The sequence below is a fragment of the Homarus americanus genome, unplaced genomic scaffold, assembly GCF_018991925.1.
Source record: "Homarus americanus isolate GMGI-L3 unplaced genomic scaffold, GMGI_Hamer_2.0 scaffold48354, whole genome shotgun sequence".
Lineage (NCBI taxonomy): Eukaryota > Metazoa > Arthropoda > Malacostraca > Decapoda > Nephropidae > Homarus > Homarus americanus.
Window position 1 is genome coordinate 3,495,461 of NW_024723833.1, and position 23,248 is coordinate 3,518,708.

Consider the following 23,248-nt stretch of genomic DNA (forward strand, 5'->3'; position numbering starts at 1 on the left):
AATAACAATCTCAGACAAAGTATTTCACGAATTACGCTTTTCTTAAGTAAAATAAATTTGCTGTCTCTTTTTATTTGTGTGTGGTTGAAATTCGGTGGAGCTGTGACCACTGCTCACCACAACCTTGTACACCGGTAAAAAAAAATATACAGTAATCCGTCGTTGGTGTGTGTTTGTGTGTCTTTGGGATGAAATAAAGATTTTAAAGATGTTATAATCAAGATTTATTCTTTAAATACTGGAATGAGAGATTGATGATGCAACAATGTTAACCAATGAGGAAGTCGCATACCGGGGGAGGGTCTGCACCTCCACCAATGAGAGACCTGCGCCTCCTGCATTGTTTCGGTGCGCGGACGCGTGCGTACCGGGCACTTGTGGACAGTGACTCGCCTGACTTGTTGGAGGAAGGTAAGACTCTTCATCTCATGTTATATATCTTAGAATATCCGTTTATATAGATTTTGGAGAGTAATCGATGATAGATGAATTACTGTATGTTCGTGTTATACAGTTGTATAGAGAGTGCGGAAAGTTAACAGTATGTTAGGGTTGAGTTAACAGTAATGTGAAATATACCTGCCCTGGAGGCTTAAAGGTCTCCTGACGTATAGAATATCCACTTTATATGACGTATGAAAAGTTTCTAGAACTTCAGCCCGTAGTTTTACTGTTCTCTAGGTAATAACACTCAGTATTCCGCATTAAAGTGTTTGAATAACTCTAAAAGGTAAGAGTTAAAGGTCAGTGCTCGTGTTTGTTTTGGGTAATGTTTACAGTAGGTTGGTGGCGCCTGGCCTCAGGCCCACCTAAACTTGATAGGCCTAAACAAACTTCCTGGCTAATTTGCCGGTTTCTATGTAAATTCCTAGTAGTTTTTTCAGTTAAGATTGGGAAAAGGTTAACCACGGAACTCTACATTGATATGTATACAGCATACTGTATAGGGAGATATAGCATACTTTACTCTAGCGTTTTCGTCGGAAATCTATAATTTTAGAGCTTTTCTGACCTTCGATTTCAGGTAAGTTTCTGTGGTCCCCTTTGTTTTGTATTAGGTCTTGTTGGGTTATGTTAGGTTTACACACAGGAGGTCTAGGGGGCTTTACCCCCTGCTAGGAGGTTAAGTTAGGTTCTTGAGTTTCTTTTTGTTTGTTAAAATTTATTTCCTCTGCCATTTTTGGGATGATCTTGATAAACCGAAGAACTTTTCGCTGTTGTGCATTTGTTGCCACCAACCAAATCTCGAGCCGATCAGTGGCGAAGAGGATAAAAGTAAAAAAAAAAATAGTTCAGGCAATAGGAAGACGCCTTTCTTCTATGACATTTCCCTCACAAACTTCCTGTAATATGCCTAGGGGTCGAGGCTGTTTAGGAGGTTAAATTAGGTTGTTTGTGAGAGAAACGTCATAGAAGAAAAGCGTCTTCCAATTGTCTAAATTATTGATTGCAAATATATATCGAAATTTAGTTGGTGGCAACAAATATAATTATAAAAAATTTTCCTCTCTTGTAAAGTTCCCCAACTCTCTCCTTAACCCTGGCACCTGTTCTTGGATATTACACAGTATTTTGTGTGTTTTTACCCCACAATTTCCCTCTGCTTTAAAACCCTGCCCACTTTTGGTGGGTTCAAGATTGAAAGGGTATGAAGTGTCATAATTCAATGCAGCAATTATGCACTTCTCCAAACTCATTATCACAACTGTATTCAGCATGAAAACTGCAGGAAAATATTTTTTTTTCACGCTTAAATCATTTGCCAATGTTTGTGGTATTTTCTTAGAAATTCCAATTTTATTTCTTTTAAATTGAGCAAATTGGACCTACCTAACTTTTCCTGGTGTAACTAACTTTAGCGACAAGTACAGTTCAATACACAGTACGTACAGTACTGCACTAAGTTCATTAGGTTGGGTTGGTGGTTTGGGTGATTCTTGTCACCAATAATACTTCCAGTAGCTTAACCACTTGCGTACAGGGTCTCCTCTGTGCTGAATAAAATCATCTGTCAGCCAAATAATATAACAAAAGTGGCATCCCAGGGTGAAGGGGTTAATGATGTAGTCTGAAAGCTGCTACAGTACAGTTTTGGTGATGGGTTACAGTAAAGTATTCTTAAGCAACTTCTCTTGACCAATAGCCTCTTCATGGTGTGCAAGAACAGTAATTACTCTGTTATCTATTTCCATGATTAAGAGATAAAACTTTTATTCTGTATGTAGCTTTAAAGTACATTCACAAATACTACAGTAATGACGATAATAATAATAGTCCTCAAAGCATGAATATAGATTGAGCATGACAGACAGAGAGAGAGACTAACTGTTTTACTTAACATTTCAGGAAGACCATTTTTTTTTAAGAAACCTTTAACAACAGTTTTACAATCAACCAAATTCATAGTTCCTCTTTTTCATGGCTATTGGTAGGAGTTCATTAAGCATGTGATGGCTTTGTGGTCTAATTGTCTTACCGTTTAACATCGTTTTTTTCCTTTCCGTCTCTAGGTGGGTTACATTTATTCTTGTACTGTATATCTGCACAGTCAATGTACAGTTGGGGTAAAATTAAGCTCTTTCCCAAAATGAAGCAGCATCGGCCCCAGCTAAGATAGCACGTCACAGTCACACCAGACGGCACTCAGGGTACTTAAGTTCGGAGACTCGTTCCCGTAACTCAGTTTCACTGTGGGGAGAGAACTTTTGGTCTGAGGCAGTACACAGTATACAGTTCCTATATTATCCATTGCATGCTGAACTGAATACTGATGCTGCATTGTCTATAATCTATATACAAGGGAAAATCAGATGTAAACTTGAATGATTTACAGATTACATATCAGTCAGTCAGTCACTGTTACACATACAGTACTGTACTTTATACATACAGGTATTAGGAATTTGGCGGTGAAGTCGGGCATCACATTGTTTTTTTTTTGCTCAATGCTGTACAGTACAGTACTGTATACTGTAATGCATTGCATACAAGAATATCTTTTAGTGATAGGTTAATTTAAGATTTTTTTTTTTACAGGTTGTAAATTGTTATAAATTGTAAGATGTTATTTTTTAAACCTTTTACTTACGATGAAAATTTGAATTTTAATGAAAGTTGAAGTGGGATTACAATTTTTACAGAAATAATTTTTAAACTAGAGAGTTTGTTTTATAAATATTTAGAATGACCTTGTAGAAGTAATAATAGATTTTCTTGTCGATATTTATACTGTACTATAATGTTAGTTTTACTGTACAGGTAGTTCATAGTATACAACGTAAAGTTTAAGTTTACCTGTACAGTACTTCTAAATTAACATATGTTGGTGAACTACAGTATAAACTAAAATAGAACTCAATTTTAAGAAACCATTTCAAGGTGCAGTTGGCTATTCCTGTCTCCTGAGGATTACTCTTGTGAGGCAGCTAGTGCATTTATGATAAATTAACAAAATCTATCTCTGGATATTGTCTAATCTTAGCAAGAGTGAACTGCCGGACAATATGTACAGAAGTTTGGCAATACTGTACTCTGTGGTTTGTCCCAGCTAAACTCAAACATACAGTTCAGTGATGATTCTTGACAGTGTGCTGAATGTGCAGACCAGCGACTTACATGCCACTTCATTAGAGTAAATTAATAGTTTTAAACTTTGTTGAAGACCTGGGGAATGAAGGCATGTTGAATTCAAGGCTTTGATTCTGAGCAGCAACTTGGGATTTAATGATAGTATTACCACCACTAATTATGTTCTCATCTGCCATGCTCCAGAAAATCCCATGGCATCTTTCACTTCAAATAGAGAGAAAAAGAGTTATTGTAATGTGTAATTTTCATAAGCTCTGGGACCTTGTGATGGCATAGTACAGTAAGTTATAGTTTTACCAAATTTCTCGACTCGATTCTATTTACTTCACGTAGCTTCGATAACCTAAACATCAGCCGTTTGTTCCATTAACTCGACACATCGCCCAGATAAGGAACCCCCACTCATTTCACCCCCAGTAGTGCCAGGGTGCTTCATCATTAGGTAAACTGTGCTGGGGGTTCCTACAATGCATGATATATGACAGTAGTGTTGACAATTTTGACATGAAAGGTCACTCTAAATGTGAGAGAAATGTATTACAGTACAGTGACCCCTCCGTTAACGAACTCAATCCGTTCCAGAAGGTTGTTCGTTAACCGAAACCATTGTTTCAATGGGTTTTTGGGTACAGTAATTGGTTCCAGCTCACCGAAAATTTCCTAAATTCAACAAAAATGGTAGAAAAGTTCACTTACTTTGAGGTGTGTATGTAGAAGGCTCCTGGATGATGATGATGATGATGGGATTTAGAATGGGGTGGAGGAGAAGGAAGAAGAGAAGCATTGGGGTGGAAGAAGTCACCCCATCACCATTTCACCCATAAATTTAGCTCTCTGGTGTAATTCAAGATTATTTTCTTTAAATCAACACTGCACTGCATTATATATTGTCAATATGTAAAATGTATTTCAAAATGACCAATAATTTGCTTGGAAATACAGAAAAAAGCGTTTAGTTGAAGAGAGTCCAAGCAAGATGTTACCTCCAGTGAAAACAGAGAGACTAACTCCTGTTTGCTGTGTTAAGAGGCTGGATGCCGCGCATTAAACTAGTCACTTTACCTTCAATTATGTTCAATAATTGTTAAAATGACAAAAATTGAATATTAAACTTATAAAATTATTGAATAGTATAAACTTCTTGATATTTACTAAAATAGTAAGAATTTAAGCCCTAGAACCGATTAATGTAATAGTGGACTAATACTAAAGCTGGTTGACCGGCCAGTGCAATGAAAACATGTTGAGGTCGGTTAATAAGAAATTCGTTAACCGAATTTAAGAATCTTATGGGAGGCAGTTCGTAAACCGAAATTTCGTTAACCGAGGCATTCGTTAACCAAGGGACCACTGTATTACAATAATTCAAAGATATGTCCTTATCAAATTATGTGCTTGCTGAAAGGTACATTTTACCATGTGTGAGTGTAAAGTACAGTACAGGTATCAGATCTTAAAATTAGCACAGTCTAGATATACTGTATATGAGGAATGTTCATTATTGTTTGTCTGATTATGTACTGTAAGTTGACTGGCACTCAAGGAACCATCTGAAGTTCCTGTGTATAGTACATGTATCTTGATGTATCACTATTAATATATCCTTGTTATGTAGATTTATAGGCATAGTACAGTACTGTATTTTTCCCCAATAGGAAGTGATAGTGAAAGGCATTAGTTAGGTTGTATAACTATGAAGGAAATTTTCCATAAGATGTATGTTAGGCATATAACCCTGAGAAATAGTGAGAGCAAATTCCCATGGTTTGTGTGACCCTGAGCTGAGCTGCAGGATATAGGCCGAGACTTTCTGTATCGCTGCCCAACATTTTAAGCTCTACAATAAGTGGGACGTCTGGGATTCATTGAAATCTGGCAAGGAGTCACAAATGATAAATAAACAAATAAGTACAGTAGGAAACTTTGCAGGTATTATAGTAGTTTATTATTATTCACTTAGATACAGCACAGGTACAGTAATGTACTGTACATCTGAGTCAACCCACAAGGAAGACTGGAATACTGTACCTAAACATGTGAGAGTACATGTACTACACTAATTTTTAATACAGTACAGTGCTACATGTATACTATACAGTACTATACTGTAAACAGTTCAGCAAGTATATAGACAGTTTTACAGTTTAGTATGTATACTGCATAAACAGCATAGGCATACAATGTACATAACTGCAGATATACAAACAATGGTCAACAGAAAGGCAATTCGACCAAGGGCAGTCAACAAAGCCTTCAGGTGGTTATTTCCAGTAGGGTCCTTTGTTAAATCTTGTTTTTTTGCATATCATGGCAACCATGTCACTCCTCTGCTACTGAAACTTTTAATCAGTTGTCTGGCAAGATAAACTGAGACGCATTTTGAAGTGAAGGTTGAATCTCTCGATATATATACTTGCTCACTTCATTCATAAATGACGAGATTATATTATCACTGTTAAATAGAATAACACCAATATGATTTTTTTTAAAGAAAGTGTAGATATATAATTTGAGGAATATGCTTTTTGGTTTGTGTTGAGTAGTCGAGTTAATATTATTTTAGAGGCTTCAACAAGAGCCCACACAAGCGAATGTACAACTAATGTGTGGGTGTTTGTTTCTGTACTGTATTTGTCTTACTTTTTTAGTTTTTACTTTTATTCTCTTCACCGCTGATAGATCGTTAGCTGCTTGGGCGATCGGTCACGTCTCTGGTATTATGCTGACCTTGCATCGTACTGATATTGTGTTCGTGGTTTAAGATTTTAAGTTTATGAAATATTTTAACTTTTTAGTAGAGCAACATAATGTAGTACTCGTGGGAAGCATAAATTGCTTAAAACCGCATGGGTGGTGTGAGAGCTCCATTGCGTGTCGGAGTGGAGGGTGGGAGGGAGGGAGGCGAACTTGGATCTATACAGTTTGTTCCCGTCGACAATATCACTAAGTCCTCACCTCACCCTCCGATGTGAGGTTTAATTTATCCAGTGGTAACATCCTCGTGGCTTCCTGCAATACCCTTTTTTTTTTAGGCCTCGGCTTTTGTAAGGCTTGGCTAGTCTCAGGTCTCAATGGTAAGTGTTTCTCATTATCATCTTCTCCTCAACCTCTCATTCTACACCCACCATTCTCACAACCTCTCATTCTACACCCACCATTCTCACAACCTCTCATTCTACACCCACCATTATCACAACCTCTCATTCTACACCCACCATTATCACAACCTCTCATTTTACACCCACCATTACCACAACCTACTCCCACCATTACAGCCTCTCATTGTACCTTCACCATTATCCAACAACATCACTATTACCAGAACACCATCACTCTACCGTCACAACCGCATCACTATTGCAACCCCCCCCTCCCCTCAACATTCCACAGCCCCTAGCAATGTTGATATTTTCTTATTAGACATTTGTGTTCCCCCCCCTAACAAGCTATAGACGACTCCACAAATGTTTTCTATCTTCTATGCATGATCGCCCCAAATAACAAATATACAGTATAGTTGCTACAGAAATAGGATCACCGATATCCACCTTGAATGTTTACTACGACTGTGCTGCTGGAATTCGATTTCCTCGTGTCCGTGTGTGTTGTGTAACCCCGTGACCTTGTTTTAGGGATTATTGGCCACTGCGCCTTTTGGGCTATTTCGGTTCTGTTCTTGGTCTTCTTTCTTGCCACATTACTCTGATGGTGTTGTTTCTTCTTTTCTTGTTATTCTTACGGTCTTGTTCTTGGTACTCTGGTGGTCTTCTTTCGTCTTGGTGTTGTTTGAGTTTGGATGAATTATGGTATGAGTGAGTGATATGATGGCGAGTTACTGACAGTCCAGATGAAATGGCCAGTCAGGTGACAAGTTTCAATGTGATTTTTTTTTGTGATGGTGTAGCCCGTGTCATTTGGTTTGTATAGTGTTGGTAGGTGTCAGTTTTACTTTGTATATGTGCGTGTTGTATGCAATGAAAATATTTGTGATATGTCTCATGTGTTGTATGTTTTCATATCTTTGTTTAATTTGATTTATTAATTTTTCTTTTCTTTTGGGGCATGGTTACATACATATTATAAAAAGCATTGATGCATATATCTTTCACAGCATAAGAGGGGGGTGGATTATTACAGCGTGAGCACAGCCTGAATTTTCTAGGTCACATTTGCTTGCCGTTATGTATGTCAGTTTAGGTGATCATGTGGCGCTGGCTATATTGATTATACTGGTCCACCAATAATTAAAGAAAATATGAGTGAAATAATTCTTTTTATATTACTCACGTTACCTTCATATTTGCACGCAGATTGTGATCACTACTGGGATACCCCAAAATTAATAACTTTTGTTTGAGGATTAGAATTCTGGCCACGGCAATATTCGTAACATTTCTTAACAGTTCTCTCCGAATTGTTGCGCTGTGGCTAGAGTTTAAAATAGTACACAAATTCAAGGTTGCTGTCATTTGCTTAGTCTTCACTGGTGGTAAACGAAGTGTCAGTGCCCCCAGGTTATAGGTTATAATTTTAATTGGATAGCAAAGGATAAGTGCATGAGTCATGACGAACACAATTATTTAATTGCTGATAGCTGAGTCATGCCACCGGCTCCCTGATGGTGACTAGTTATACAATCCTCAACCATATGGCAGGGCTGCACCCGAGGGCCTGATACACATTGCCTGAAAATGAGCGTTCAGCGTCGATATTATTTAGTCACCATACCGAGAATGGCAAGACTGCAGTGTAGAGGGCCAGTATTGACGTGCGCGGTGGCGTACTTTGAATGAGTGAATAATTCCACCTTAGATTTATAATCGATATTTGAACAGGGAAGAGTAGTGCTGGCACGCTCACACACAAACACTGCAACTTGACATACCAGTGTGTTGTTGTTCAAGGGTAGACTAAATGTGAGTTTTGGCAACGCTTTACACAACACCACCGTGAAATTACTATAAAATTGTCACTCGTTGAAGACAAATGTTGAATGTTTTTTTTTTTTAATTCTTGGCCAAAGTAATTCAAGCATATCTTTTGGATTTGATATCTGGTGACGTAGCACTCACGGTCTCCACCTTTAATATCTCGCGCTGGGTCTCTGTAAGTCATCCATAGAAAACTACAGGTATTTTGAGTGACATAAAGGTCATTTGGTGTAGAAAAAAGATTCAACATTATTTTGAAGACGGGTGTGTGGGTTCAGAAAATGTACGGGTGTCATGCGACAAATCTTCCGGTGCGATAAACCTTCCGGTTGTATAATATGCAACATGGGTTAGCAAATCAGTCTCAAAAGATGTCAAAATTCGTTACTTTCACAATAAGAATTGCTTACCATGATACTGTATTCTCTAGGTCTTCCTGGTAACGTGAAAACTGTTCAGTATTGAAAGAAAATTTATATTTCCGATGAAGAAATGTTTTCATAACACGTGCAAAACCAAGGCGGGATCATATGAAGATCCTCCCCCCCAAACCTACGGGGAGGATTCATATGATCTAGCCTGGATGGGAGGATCTGACCTGACGTCACTATGACCACATTTGTGTTGGTATATATATATATAGTCAGATTTTGCCCATGTACTCAATATCAAGAGCACCATGGACCGTGATACTTTCAAGACTGTTGTGCTGCCCTTGCTAACTGAAGATTCTCTGTCTGTTATTAATTGGTTTAAGCAACGCAGAATGCTTAAAGTGAAGTGAAATGTCCTCTTGTGATAGTGAAATGAACTGGACGAAGTATGCCAAATCTAATGATGGCTATGCTTGGAAATGCCAGACCAAAGACTGTGCCAGTATAAATCTACAGTATCTATAAGGACTGGATCGTTTTTCGCCAACTCTAGATTAACACTTCAGACCTGGGTTCATGTAATATATATGGAGTGAACGTATTGGTGAATCAGGCGCCGTCAAGTTGGTGTTTCTGAGAAGACCATGATCGACTGCTACAGTTTTTTCCGGGAAGTGTGCAGTAGATATCTTCAGGCTAACCCAGTGCAACTTGGTGGCCCAGGAACAGTTGTGCATATCGATGAATCGTGTTTTTCTCACCTAACCTAACCTCCCCCAAACCTACTTGGGGGGGAGGATCTTCATATGAGCGCGACTGGGGGGGGGGATCTTCAGTTGGATACTTTGGGGGGGAAGATCTTCATATGATCCCCAAGGCGGAAGAAATATCACAGGAAATCTTGTAGGGTTATGAGATATTGGTTCACACTCAGGATGGGTTGAGAAAGGAAACTCACAATGTGCTCTTCTGTACATGTTGTATTGGATGTACAATGTAGCTTGGTGCTGGGGAGTGGCAGCGTGGTTACAAGCTGGAGTAGTAAGAGCTGGTAGGGGAGCGTGCTCAGAGGAGGTGTTGCTTGCTGGTGGCTGTAGGTAGAAGAAAGAGGGAGGTCACGGCGGGGTGAGGTCTTATATAGCGGGGGTAGGCATGGCTTGATAGCTGACCGTTTTGTTAGGCGGCGCTGGTTGCCGACCTAGACCACTAGGCGAAAGCTGGGGAATTCGAAGAGGGTCGGCTGGTCAGCGACAAACGGCGGAAGTAGGGGAGAGGATCCACTACAGCACTCTCCGGCGGCAGGAGACTTGTTGTCGGCAGGGTTGTATTCCACATGTGAGGCATAACGGCGGTGCAGGAGACTTGTTGTCGGCGGGGTTGTATTCCACATGTGAGACAACGGGCGGTGCAGGAGACTTGTTGTCCGGAGGGTTGTATTCCACATGTGAGACATCACGGGCGGTGCAGGAGACTTGTTGTCCGGCGAGGGTTGTATTCCACATGTGAGGCATAACGGGCGGTGCAGGAGACTTGTTGTCGGTGGGTTGTATTCCACATGTGAGACAACGGGCGTGCAGGAGACTTGTTGTCCGCAGGGTTGTATTCCACATGTGAGACATAACGGGCGGTGCAGGAGACTTGTTGTCCAGGGGTTGTATTCCACATGTGAGACATAACGGGCGGGGGTGTGGATGAGCCGGCCGCTACGGGAGACTACTATGTCTAGCGACACGCGTTCTATGGGAGAAGTCACTACAATCTCATGACCTTGGTGTGCATGCGTAGTGAGTTCTCCCGGAAGGTTCGTCGCACAAAACCGGACTGTCTGTGACGTCATGATAACTGTGGTCGGAGGGCAATTCTTTCTACAGTAGGTCTATTTAGGTCCTTCTTTAAATATTTTGTTTAATATTTTTATTGTCTGGGTCACACATAACGATGTCTATTCTTCTTCTTGAGGTTTGAATTCAACTAAAATGGAAAGCAACTTCATTCAGACATAATTACGTAAAACAATTGTTGCCAGTACAGTATGCCAGAAGAGTCTTTTATATTGTGTTGTAAAAGTCACTAGCTATAATAATATATATGTAAGACCTTTGTTTTTTCAAGTTGATTTCAGTATATGGAGATTTGGTATTTTTTAATAACCATCTATGAAGTGGTGCCCTCTTGCCAAACTTTGTACTTTTAACCTACATGACATGATTTTTGACACATTAAACTCATTAAATTGTAAATGGTGGGTATAAACTGTGTTCGAAGAGGTGCCACAATGCTTTACGTCAATACTTGCATCTTGGTGATACATGGAGTCAGTTTCTTTGTGTTGGTGGTACATAGTCGGTATCTGTGTTGGTGATACAGGGAAAGTCTGTATCTTTGTGTTGGTGATACAGGAAGAGTCGGTATGTGTTGGTGATACAGGGTGTAGTTGTAAATAATGATTTATGATGTTTTTTCTTCAGCTTATCTCACCTGAAGATTAACCACTCTTAACACTTCCTGGAGGATTTGGGGTGTCAGTTGATCTTCATGTGAAATAAGCTGGGTCTAATCTGGTGACATAAACAGGGGGATTAATCTGGTGAAATAAACGGGGGGTAATCTGGTGACATAAACAGGGGGATTAATCTGGTGAAATAAACGGGGTCTAATCTGGTGACATAAACAAGGGGATTAATCTGGTGAAATAAACGGGGGTAATCTGGTGACATAAACAGGATTAATCTAAATAAACGTAATTGTGACATAAACAGGGGATTAATCTGTGAAATAAACGGGGTAATCTGGTGACATAAACAGAGGATTAATCTGGTGAAATAAACGGGGGTAATCTGGTGACATAAACAGGATTAATTGGTGAAATAAACGGGGTAATCTGGTGACATAAACAGAGGATTAATCTGGTGAAATAAACGGGGGGGTAATCTGGTGACATAAACAGGGGGATTAATCTGGTGAAATAAACAAGGGGGTTAATTTGGTGAAATAAGTTGGGTCTAGTCTTGTAAAATAAACTGGTGGGGCTAATTAAGTGATTCATTTAATAAACCATAAGGAAAATTTTAATGGAATTTTCTCTATTTCAGATTGACTGCACAGTAATGAGACATTGATTCACAATTGGCTGGTTGTTTTGTGCAAGTAGTTGACACAGAGGTCGTCCGCCTGTCACTGTAGCACTTACGTTATCCAGAGTTCAAGATGATCGAGAGCCGAGAATGGGTGTTCCGCGTTACCTGTCAAGTAGCGCCAGAGGAGCAGGTACTGTTATAATTTTCACCTTTTAACCTGCTACTTTCTCTTCGTTCCTTGTCTGGGTGACCGTAACTAATGGAGGGGGGATGGCATCACCTGAAGATTAGGCACCCCAGCATGCATATTCTCACTTAACCACTAATAATACGTTATAACCTTACCTAAACTAATCTCCTCACTTAATCTAACATAACCTGATTTAACTTAACCCCTTTCCCCAGGTAGCATGAGGCTGGTCAATCAAGTAAAATAAATTGAGGTGATTAATTTTCATGTGGTCCATTTTTTTTTTTTTCCTTTTCTTAATCTTGGAATATTTATTTGAGTGATCTTGCTGCAGGTGTGTGTGGTAGGGAATTGCGATTCTTTGGGTATGTGGGACTCTCAGCGGATGGTCCCCCTCTACCCAGAAGACTCGGTCGACAGTGAAGAGGTCATATGGTCGACTCCAATTCAGATTCCCTTCGTTGGGGTAAGTGGTTTGATTTGATGGATACCAGCACGGGTGTATTGTTTGTTTGGTTTGTGGTCATTTATTATGTATGTGCCGTCTATGACACAGTAGGGTGACTTTATCAGATCTCTCCCTCGTACACCTGGGTCTGTGGACCAGTTGATATGGTGGTGTATGTACTGTTGTTGTGTCACACATACACACACACACACATACACACACACACTCACACTCACACTCACACTCACACTCACACTCACTCTCAAAAAAAGTATCCTGTAACCTGAAAATTGTGTGCGGATTGGGAAGAAAATGAACGTAAGCAGACAAAAAATACAATAAAAACGTAGGTGTGATCTTGTCAATTGCCGTCGGTCATGTTAACAAACTCTTGAGTCTGGGGAATTAAAGAAAAATCTTTTATAACAGGTTTAAGCAGATCAAAGCAAGATTGGGCATCTCGGCTTACTTCACCCGATGATTTAACACCCTTACTTTATTTGTGAGGGGAGTGTAGGTTACCACTTGTGTTGAATCATCACGGGAAATATGCTGGGGTGCCTAATCTCCAGGTGATCCGGTCTTGGCCAGGATTATATTATGCCAAGGTGGTTCAGGTGTGTGGATAGCATATAAAAGAGGATAACAATTGAATCAAGAAGCGGAGGATGTGGAACAGGCGCATCCTTTCTATTCCAGCCTGAATTATACTTTACCTTACAGTACACGAACAGGCTCTTAGTTGGAATACACTGTAGATGCCCACAAGATAACAAATACTGTGACAAATAAAGACGTGAAAAATGTAAACTAATGTACTGTATAATAATGATGTGGGTGACTGGGCAGTACTGTACTATACCCCCCCCTCCCTCCCTCCCTCCCTCTGCTTCTTTTGTCACTAGTATTCATCTTCTCTTCCTTTATTCTCATCTTAATCTTAGCCAGTTTTTATTATGTCAGCTGCTCCATAACTCACTCCTTTCCCACCAAGCCTTAAGCATACAGTATAGAGTAGCACATCCAACACACCACTAACACACTACCCCAGTCTTGGTTAGGTGGTCTTGTGTCTTCCATAATCTGGTACTACGCTCCTGTACAAGTCTGTGTCTCCTACTCCTGATTCTTTTTCAAGTGCCTTTTATCCGTAATCGGTAGCTAAGGCTTTCTTCCTCCTGCAAAAAATGGAATGCAAGTAACAAGAAGCTTCCACAGATAAGGGCAGCCGTTCAACCTTCACAACAGTGGCTACCTTCAGTGGGTGTTAGCTGTAGGGATGGCAGCCAGTGTCAACATGGATGTGAATTAGGGAACCTTTGCCCACCATTGAAGGGTTATAGCATCACTACCTTCATGTGTTGACACCAAACAGCTGAACAGTTTTAATTGGAAATCCTGACTCGTGGGCATGACCTTTGAGCTTCAAAACTTGGTCATTACCTCTTAACTTTATCTTAACCTATGCCTCGTCATCTCTTTCAGTAATTAATCTCTGGCCATGACACAGAAATGACCAAGAGCTCTATAGTATCTGTCAATTCCTCACCATGACATTGTATTTTCAAGTCTTTCACCACATCATATACTCTACTATCATCTGTGTTTATGGTTGTGATTTACTACTGCACAAATTATATGTATTCTCTCACACTTTACTTTGCAAACAAGCTTCTCTGGTGTGCTGAGCAGGTCTCATTATGTGTGTTGGTTCCTGAGTAAGTTGTATCAGCAGTACTGTAGTGTGTATAACAGCAGGTCCCTGTAAGTCAGTTGACCTGATTGTCTTCTTCACCAAAACACCGCAACGTTCTTACTCAGTCTACCTCAGTGAACACAACAACAGCATCTCTCACATACAGGTCGTGTGATGGTGGTCATAACTTAACTTAACCCTGTTTGGTTCTTAGTCACCCATATCAATGCCCCAGATTTGTCTTTAAACCCTATGGACAACTTCACATATATTTATCTTATCTTGCTGACCATTCACAACATTCTTTATCACAACACGTGGACGACCGCCTCTGAACACACACACACACACACACACACACAAGGACATTCATCACTTAACCCAATGACTGTATCACAAAAAAAAGTAGTCCAGTGTTATTTGTGTGTGTGTGTGTGTGGTGTCCTAGCATTAATTTTCTTCCCAGCAGGTGTTCTACATGCAAGACATGACACAACATTTCTCTGAACTTTGTTACGTAATGCCCTCTTTAAATTGAGTCCTGTTGCCTTGGTTACTCATTTTTTTTTTTACTTGCCTGACATCAACATAATCTTACCTTACCTTAGTTTGAATTAACACATCTTGGTGTTCATCTGTATTGTAATGTTAAGCCCATAAATTCTTGAGGGGTAGAGGGGGGTGGGGGAGAGACTGAACTTGGAATCATTATCTTTATTGTCTTTGTAATTATTTATATAGTATTCACACACACTCATAATCCACACTTGATATTATTGTATTGTTCTTGGCCTATACCAGCACTCCATACTTCCTTCTGCCAAGTGTCATCAGCCATAGTCATTAAGTTGACCAATAGTAAGTCTCTTTTCAATCTTTACTGAGTTTTAATCGCTCCTACATCTTCAACTTTTTTTTTTTAATTATACATTCCTATACAATACTTTATCTGTTTTGCTTTATACACTGTCTCCACTCTACTCATTTTGTCCATAGTTATTCTCTTGACGTGCCCTAAACACACTCTCCTTCCAAGGCAGTTTATCACACAGGGGCATTCTTATCATTTTTATCTCTCGGTGTTTCCTGTGTTCAGTGTTGTTGGCACAGGCATCACCAGCTGCTGTTTCTTGGGTTAATTAAAGTTTCTACTCTTGGGAATTACTGTTTGGTTTTCATCTATTTATAAACTACCGGTAGATGAATGAATCACTTTTACAACAAATTATAAATCTAACAAAATCAATGAGACTGATCCAAAGGTCAATCATCACCTTCATCTTGTAATCAGGAGTTGCCATATAGTATATAGAAAAAATGGACAATTGAAACACTGCCATATCAACACAGTGCACCTCACTCATCACTTGTTTGGACACAACCCGAGAGAACAGAAACAAATTTATATATTATCCGAACTATTTTGCCACGGGTTGCACTGTAGAGCTATGTGTCCCAGCACCAACATGTAAAAAATGGTTTCTCATAGGTGCTACACACTGCCATGTAGCATTTTGTATAGGTGGGGATAACAGCCCTGACCCAGATCTACCAACTTGCTTCAAGTGTCAAAAACAACTTGGAGAAACTCTGAATGGACTGTTCTTCATTGAGGTTGTTTTTGGGTTGTGTAGAGTGGGACTTTTTTATCATCAGATCTAATTCAGACGAGTAACAAGACTTAAAGAGCTGCAGTAAGACATTCACCCAATAAGGCTCCCTGTAGTGATGACCAACCCAGTCCTATGAACACAGAGCTACCCAGGGTTACTGTACTTGGATGTGTTCTCATTTCTGTAATACAAATTGTTCTTATAATTCCTTTGCAACTCACAAAATAGTTTCCCAAGTTGTACAGCAGTTGTTATAGCTGAGAGCTGCCCTTAAGTGAGAGAGGTTGGTATTTGAATCCTCTGCTCACATTGAATTATTAGGAAGCTTCTTATTGATTGTTCAGATAATGCCGTGTCAGAAGTCCCACACACTTCGGCTTTGTAGTAATTTATTCCATGCTTAAGATATTCAGGTTTTATCATCTATTATTGATGTTTGTTTTGCCTTGGTGGTTTGATCCAGAGAAATGTGGATATTGTGTCAATCTACTAGACAAGATTTTAACCCATAGATAGCAGCCATCATCAGTGGAAGTTGGCTGTAGGGAGATTGGCCATCATCGTTGGATGTTTCGTGTTCCTTATGTTCCATATTTTCACCTATCGGGTCTGGTGGGGAATCCTAAGCTGCCAGTTAAGGGTTAAGTAATAGAATTAACTGTTGTAGTCCTGGTTGTTGTGAGGAGGCTTATGGTAATACAGTACAGTACTTTGTTGGAAGATTATCCTTGGTCTCCGTTTCTTAAGGTCATCACGTGGCAACTTATGAAGGGTTTGGATAATGAGAGTAAACTGTAGTTACTGTAGGGCAGGTGAGAGGGGTACAGTAAGGGAGAAACAATGTGGTGGAGTGATAAACCGAAGACAAAAATTAGCTGCAGAATATGAAGTACTGTACTGTGTTTTAAATTATTTCATTGGGGAAGAATTGGAGATGAAACCAGAAGGGAATGAGTGAATAGAAATGTAGTAGTAGTACAAAGAATTATAAAAAGAGTATACTGGCATCACCGTAAAATTAGTCCCCAGCTTAATTAACTAAGTTTGACTACCCTAACCTAACCGGTAATTTAACCTAACCAACCTCCAGGAATAGAATGTATCCTTGAAAGTGTTTTTCACCGGCTGACAACACTCTGTATACAACACGTGCAGGTGATGTAAACCACAGCTCGTACTTGTCATCTGATAGTGAAGAGTGCAAGCAGTCTCTGGATTCGACTCTCCTGATGATAAAAAAAAACTTGTTACAGTACTATACAGGGGTACTTGTGGGAGGATCAAGGGATGTGTTCAAACAAAGTAAAAAAAAATTTTGTGGATTTACTCAAAGTATTTCGCTTTTGACTTGACATATAAAAATTACCATCTCATGAAACTAAAATTGTGGATAGATCTCACAGTTATCAGGTACATTAACAACAGGTAGAGCAGTAGGCAGCTATCAAACGGGGAGGTACTACCGCCTGAGATGATATTGGAAGCATACCGGTAATGTGTTGTCTAATGGTAGACCCTGCTGCCATATGTTACTAAGTCCCAGGTTGCTGAGTTGACTTTCTGCCTCTCAATTGTTTCTTTTAAATTGACCACACAACATACATACAGATACTGTACTGTAGATCGGTTCTCACTATTAATTTATTTTTATTATTTTTGTCCTTTATTATTAATATTATTATCATCATTCTTATATTATTTAATCGTATTTTTATTTAATAATTTAAAAATTTTAATTTATATTTATTTATTATTATTATTATTGTTGTTGTTGTTGTTGTTGTTGTTATGATATTTTGTCCCCCTCCCCCCCCAGGTCCTGATGTGGGTCATTGACCTGTGCCCTGGTGGGCTAATCTCATAAAAAAAAATTAGTCTATAGTACAGTACTCATAATGGCCATTCATTAGGTTTAAGGTGTTCTTATCTCACAACCAGTATCTTGTGCTGTAGGCTACTGTCCAATCCACCTGCTCACTCTGCTGGGGCCATCTTGTTATCTTTAGTATTACTGTACAATACATGTGTTAGTGTAAGATTAATCTATCAGACTAATATCTACACAGTTGTGTTGTGCATGTTAGCTCAGGTGAGAGTTGTTGCCATTGCTCATACCATCTATCTGTTTATCTGTTCCTTAATTTCTGATTGTTTTAATAAAGCATTGAGTCTTTTGGACAAGCTTGAAGGTGAATACTGTATCCTTAAGATGATTTTAAAGGTTCACCTGTAACACTACTTGAGATCATCGTTACAGTTCAGTGATAGATACAGTATTGCATTTAGCTTTTATGTTATAATACCTGGGGTCCTGTTGTCTCTCTCACACACACATGAAGATTAGACACCCTATCCTTAATATACCCAAATCTATTATAACCTAACTTATCCCCCCTATTCCAGGTAGCTTTAGGGTGTTTCATCATCAGGTGAAAAAAAAAGCTAAATTGCTTATTCTTCACATGATCCCATATTTCATACACGTGAAGTAATATAAAGCACAGGTATACAAATAAACAGGGTAGACTTTATCCTAAAAAAATCTATCTGCTTTGGGTTCTGCAAAAACTTTTCGTAATCCACGTTTGTGCTTATAGGTGGAGTACCGTTACTGCGTGTGCATCATCCTGGAAGCCAAGCCCGGTCTATATGATCGTACCATGGTTGTCAGACGCTGGGAGACCAATTTGTGGCCCAGGAAAGTTCCAGATGGAGGTAACTCAGCCTAAATCTATACTGTCTTTTTTTTTATATACTGTACTGTTGAACATGTGCGGTCATCTCATCAGTGTGTTGTAAGTCCTTTGTGGTGAGGACATATTGTAGTGACCTAGAATTTATTCATTTTTTTTTTAAATTGGCACAATGGAGTCGTGCATGTGCATTTTGATACGGGCACGAGACTTAGATAATTGTGAAAGATTAATACATAGATAAAACTGTTTTGGACAAGAAGTTTTCATTAATATAAACCAAAGTACAAGAGATCAGAGAATAAATATGTTGTGTAAGTGTAGGACTTTTAACCCCTTCACTACGGGGATGCTGTTTTTATATTTTATTTGCAAAGAGGATATGTACTAACTAGACTCATTTGCAAGTCTTGATACTGGACGCTCTATGATCCCTCCTGCCAAGCCTGTGTTACCTCATTGGGGTTGGAAGCTTCTTTATATTGTTCTATCTCACTCTTGGAGCTGTCATGAAGTATGTTTGTTTGTTCATCATGTAATCACTTTTGTCACTCAAGAGGCTGCCAGTGTATATCAAAGCTGTTTTGTTTTGATATAAATTTCTATCATTTAATGTCAACTGGATTCCGTTAAAAATATAGGTTCCACATTGTGTATCTCCAAGTTTATTAAGTCTTTTTTTTTTATTATTCAAGTTTGTTATAACAATAATTGAATCGACCTCCGTTCTCATTCCAACAGAAAATTCCGTAGATGAGCCACAAGTGGATCGTTTTGGCTCTTTTGGAGGGTTTGAGCGAGTGGACCAGGGGTGGCTGGTGAAGGAGTCCGTGGTCCAGCTCTTTGACTCTGTAATTCCAACCTCTACAATGACCCTGTGATGCTGTTTAAGAGGAAGTACCAGAACAAGAAGGTAAATGTGGGAGACTGATGAGGTGAATGAAGATAGAGAATTTGTGGTGCCCGGGTGGAGTGGGTACAAGGCAGTGGTGTGGATGATGATGACATTATTTCAGCTGTGCATATCTTAAAGAAGTAAAGCCCTGTACTATATATCCCAGCAGACATAAAGGACGTACTGTACAATTGTCTACTGATAATAAAAAACGCAGTTTGTGGGAATTTATAAAATGAAATAGCAGAGATCGTGATTAAGTAGTTGTATATTTTGTATTTATCGCCCGGTGGTCCATCTTCAACATGAGAGATTGGAAGATATCTCCTCTCTTCCCTTCTCTCAGTTGATATTTTCCTCTTCCTCACCCTCTTCTCTCTCCCTGCCATTTCATATTCTCCCCTTCCTCTCCCCACAGTTCACCCCTCCTCCTTCCATCTCCCTACAGTTGGTAATCTCCCTTTTCCTCTGCCTCCCCCTAGGTAGAAGACCCCAAACAGAATAACTCCATTACTGATACTTTTGTACAGTACAGTATATGATAACTAAGTTTGGGTCATGAAGGTTTTAAACAACTATTTGGAAACAACTTCCCCTGTAAACAACGTCATATTATAAGCCAGCACGTTATAATCAACTAGAGTGCAGTACTGATGTGTTGTGGTGTCGCAGGTGAGTGAAAGTGACGCCTCTAGACCTGGACCACAACAGCCCCCTTGAGCCTCACATGGGGGGAGTGGATGAGAGCACCGACTTTGACCTGTCCAACCTACGGATAAACACCAAACCTGTCTGGCCCATCACAGAAGTCGCCATAAGTGTGTGTGTGTGTTGTTGTTGTTGTAGTCTCTGCAACTCCAGCTTTTAGCTTATCTTCTTCGTCAATTGTCACCTTAGTAGCCATTGGGGCAGCAGTCAGACAGACAGTTTGTTTGTTCTTCACTACGGCCTTCATTGTCCACAGATTTAACTGGCTCTGAGTAGTCTTCAGGTTCTTGATTTCTTGTCTTTGTGGATTAAAAACAACTTGATAAAATTGAAGTAAAAGACAAAAGAATTTGGTCATGGACATATAAAAATTTGTACTGTACATTAATATCTGTAGTCTACACATGTTTACAGTCTATATATGAACAGTGTGTGTATCTCCGTTTGTTTGTGTCTATTATACCTCTTAATGTACCAGAATACTTCCTGTTATTGACTACTGTACAGTGTTGTAAAAGATATCTTGCCTTGCACCTCAGGTCATGAAGGAGGGTCTCTGCAAGTTCCTGCCACAAGAACAGTTTGGCGTCGTGTGCAACAACGGGGACTACACGATCTTCCAGTGCCAAATGCTCAAACCACAGACCATAGTGAGTTTTGCCCGAGTATTTTTTTTTATTCTTTAGTTCAAAGGCGTTTAATTCTCTATTGAAGCGTCACGCCCTGCTACAATAATTGGACGACATACCATGTGCAGATAGTGAGTACTGTAGTTTGTACTGTACTTTATAAAGAAATTTTTGTGCTATACTTTATATACAAGCTTCTGTGGTTTACTTTATATATAAGCAGTTTGTTTTTGTTCTGGGTGCTTCTATAGGTGCCAGATACACACAGCAAAGTTGTGAAGTGAATGGTTTACAGTGTTCCAACTTAGAGCCCAGTTATTTTTGGATGTGTAAAGGAAGTATGGCATTAAGATGTACTTGATTCAGGGTTTGTATATGTACAGTAGTGTATATTGATAAAGACTGTAAAGGCATTGTAGATATACAGGGTAGAGTGTTGGAGACAAGAAAGGTATAGTTTTGGGGAACATAAAAGTCAGAAGACGTTCAGGCTACACTTTTTTGTTTTGGTGTTTTAAGGTGACATACAGTACCTACAGGTATTCCTTGCTATCTGAACGTTTGAGCTACAAAAATTTGCTTATACAAATTTTCTATTCTTTCACCTCTGTCTTTTATAAAAAGCTATTCTTGCATATACAAATATGGTCCCCCTAACCCTTTAGTGGGCAGGGGCTCCCCTCAGCAGAATAAAATTATCTGGCACTAGCCAGCATAAAATAACTAAGGGATACTTTGCCCTCTAAAGTTAAGGTAATTTATTGTACCAAATTTATTATTTAATTTTATTTTATAATTTGTTAGTACTAATTTACAGTAGTTAGGTACGTGTTTTGGTTGTTTGTGAATCTATTTCACGTTATGTTGTCGATATACAAAAATTTACTCAGCAAATGGTTTTCAATGAAACTAACCCATTCTAAAAGTGAGGGATAACTGCACAGTATATGGAATGAATTATTTATGTGTAGAGTTTCCAGGATGACAGTGACGTAAGTTTTGGTTAGATCTGTGGGTTAGGGTGAAGGACTTCCTGTAAGTGTCTCTGTCAGTGTATTAGTGAACCACATGATATAAGTGCAGTATCAAGGAGGTCGCATGGTATACTGTACTGTACAAAGGAAGGGCATGGAGTAAGTATTGTTGTTGCTAAACTAGAGTACTGTACAGGTATGTGAGCTTGGGAATTGGTGTTGACCTTTCAAGTGTGTGTGTGTGTGTGTGTGCACACTCCTACAAGTGATGGAGTTGCTTAGTTGTGATGTTAAAGTGTGTCACGTAGGCCTTGAGAGCACATTCACGCCAGTATGGATACAACACACAGTATAGTATGCCGTCTGTATACAAGGAGGGAGGGAGAAGGTTGGCTCTGTGCTCGACTGGCCCCCACTTCCCAGCTGTAAAGTTAGGTATCCATTTAAATCTGGGTGAACTCACGAGGGCCCAAGGATCAACAGAAGGTGAAAACTGTGTTAATATGATCACTGAGGATACAATACATACACTCTGAAAGTTGTACTGTACATACTTCTGTGACTGGTGGAAGTTGTTGACACTGTTTTTATAGTAACCAAGGAGAGTTACCAACATGGCTTCTGTCTTTAGAGGATCACTTGCCACTAAAAGGCTCTGCCTCGTTTCCTTGTCTGACAGTGTAGTAATTTCGTCGTACTGTCCACCATCCAGTACAGCTTCTTTAAAAACCTCCTTTATCAAGGTACACTACAGTATACCCTCATTAATTTGACAAAAAATACAATCATGCAAGTGGGATGACATGTATGAATTAAACCACAATTCGAATTGTAACAATCTAAATTAACAATGTTGCAATGTAGTGACAAGATGAATCTTACATTTATGGTTTAAATCCTCCTCATATATATTTTCTCAAGGATATAGACTAACATTACCATTGAAGCTCGTTAGTTTTCACTTTCCAAAAAAAGTCGTAAACGCCTTTTGTTTTGGCAGATTGACCTAGATTTTGTTAAAATTTCATACAAAGGCATAGTACAGTACAGTACTCTTTTACATGCTGATGGCAGATCTGGGCTCATAATTAAAAAATTTTTGTCATTAGTGTTAATGACCCTTGCCAAAATGCAAGGAATATTTTTTGTCAAATGACACTTTTTGGGAAAGTAGAAACTACTGTGTTAATATAGTAAAGGTAATCAATAGTTTGAAGAAAATGTGGTTTAAAACTTATGGGCACAGCGTAATTGAGTTTATAAATACAGTCGGCCCTTAACATACGCGGGGGTTAGAAGAGATACCCGTGAATGTTAAAAATCCGTGTACTTTTGCTGCCCCAAAAAAAAACCCGGCCCCATGTCATATTTACCGTATATACCTGTGGTAGTTCAGTTTTTAAGACCAGATTATTTGCAAAAATTGGGGTCG

General features: G+C 39.2%; 1 protein-coding gene across 1 annotated transcript in view; it reads left to right on the top strand.

Annotated features, from left to right (window-relative positions):
- Positions 1-267: 267 nt before the first annotated feature.
- LOC121863753 (glycerophosphocholine phosphodiesterase GPCPD1-like) overlaps positions 268-23,248 on the top strand; it is a 46,942-nt gene continuing 23,961 nt past the window's right edge. Inside the window, exons 1-7 of the mRNA XM_042362521.1 lie at positions 268-411; positions 11,986-12,160; positions 12,495-12,626; positions 18,515-18,632; positions 19,352-19,525; positions 20,178-20,319; positions 20,753-20,863. Of these exons, the coding sequence (XP_042218455.1) occupies positions 20,233-20,319; positions 20,753-20,863 (198 nt within the window). The 5' untranslated portion in view covers positions 268-411; positions 11,986-12,160; positions 12,495-12,626; ... (1 more) ...; positions 19,352-19,525; positions 20,178-20,232. The remainder of the gene's footprint in view (positions 412-11,985; positions 12,161-12,494; positions 12,627-18,514; positions 18,633-19,351; positions 19,526-20,177; positions 20,320-20,752; positions 20,864-23,248) is intronic.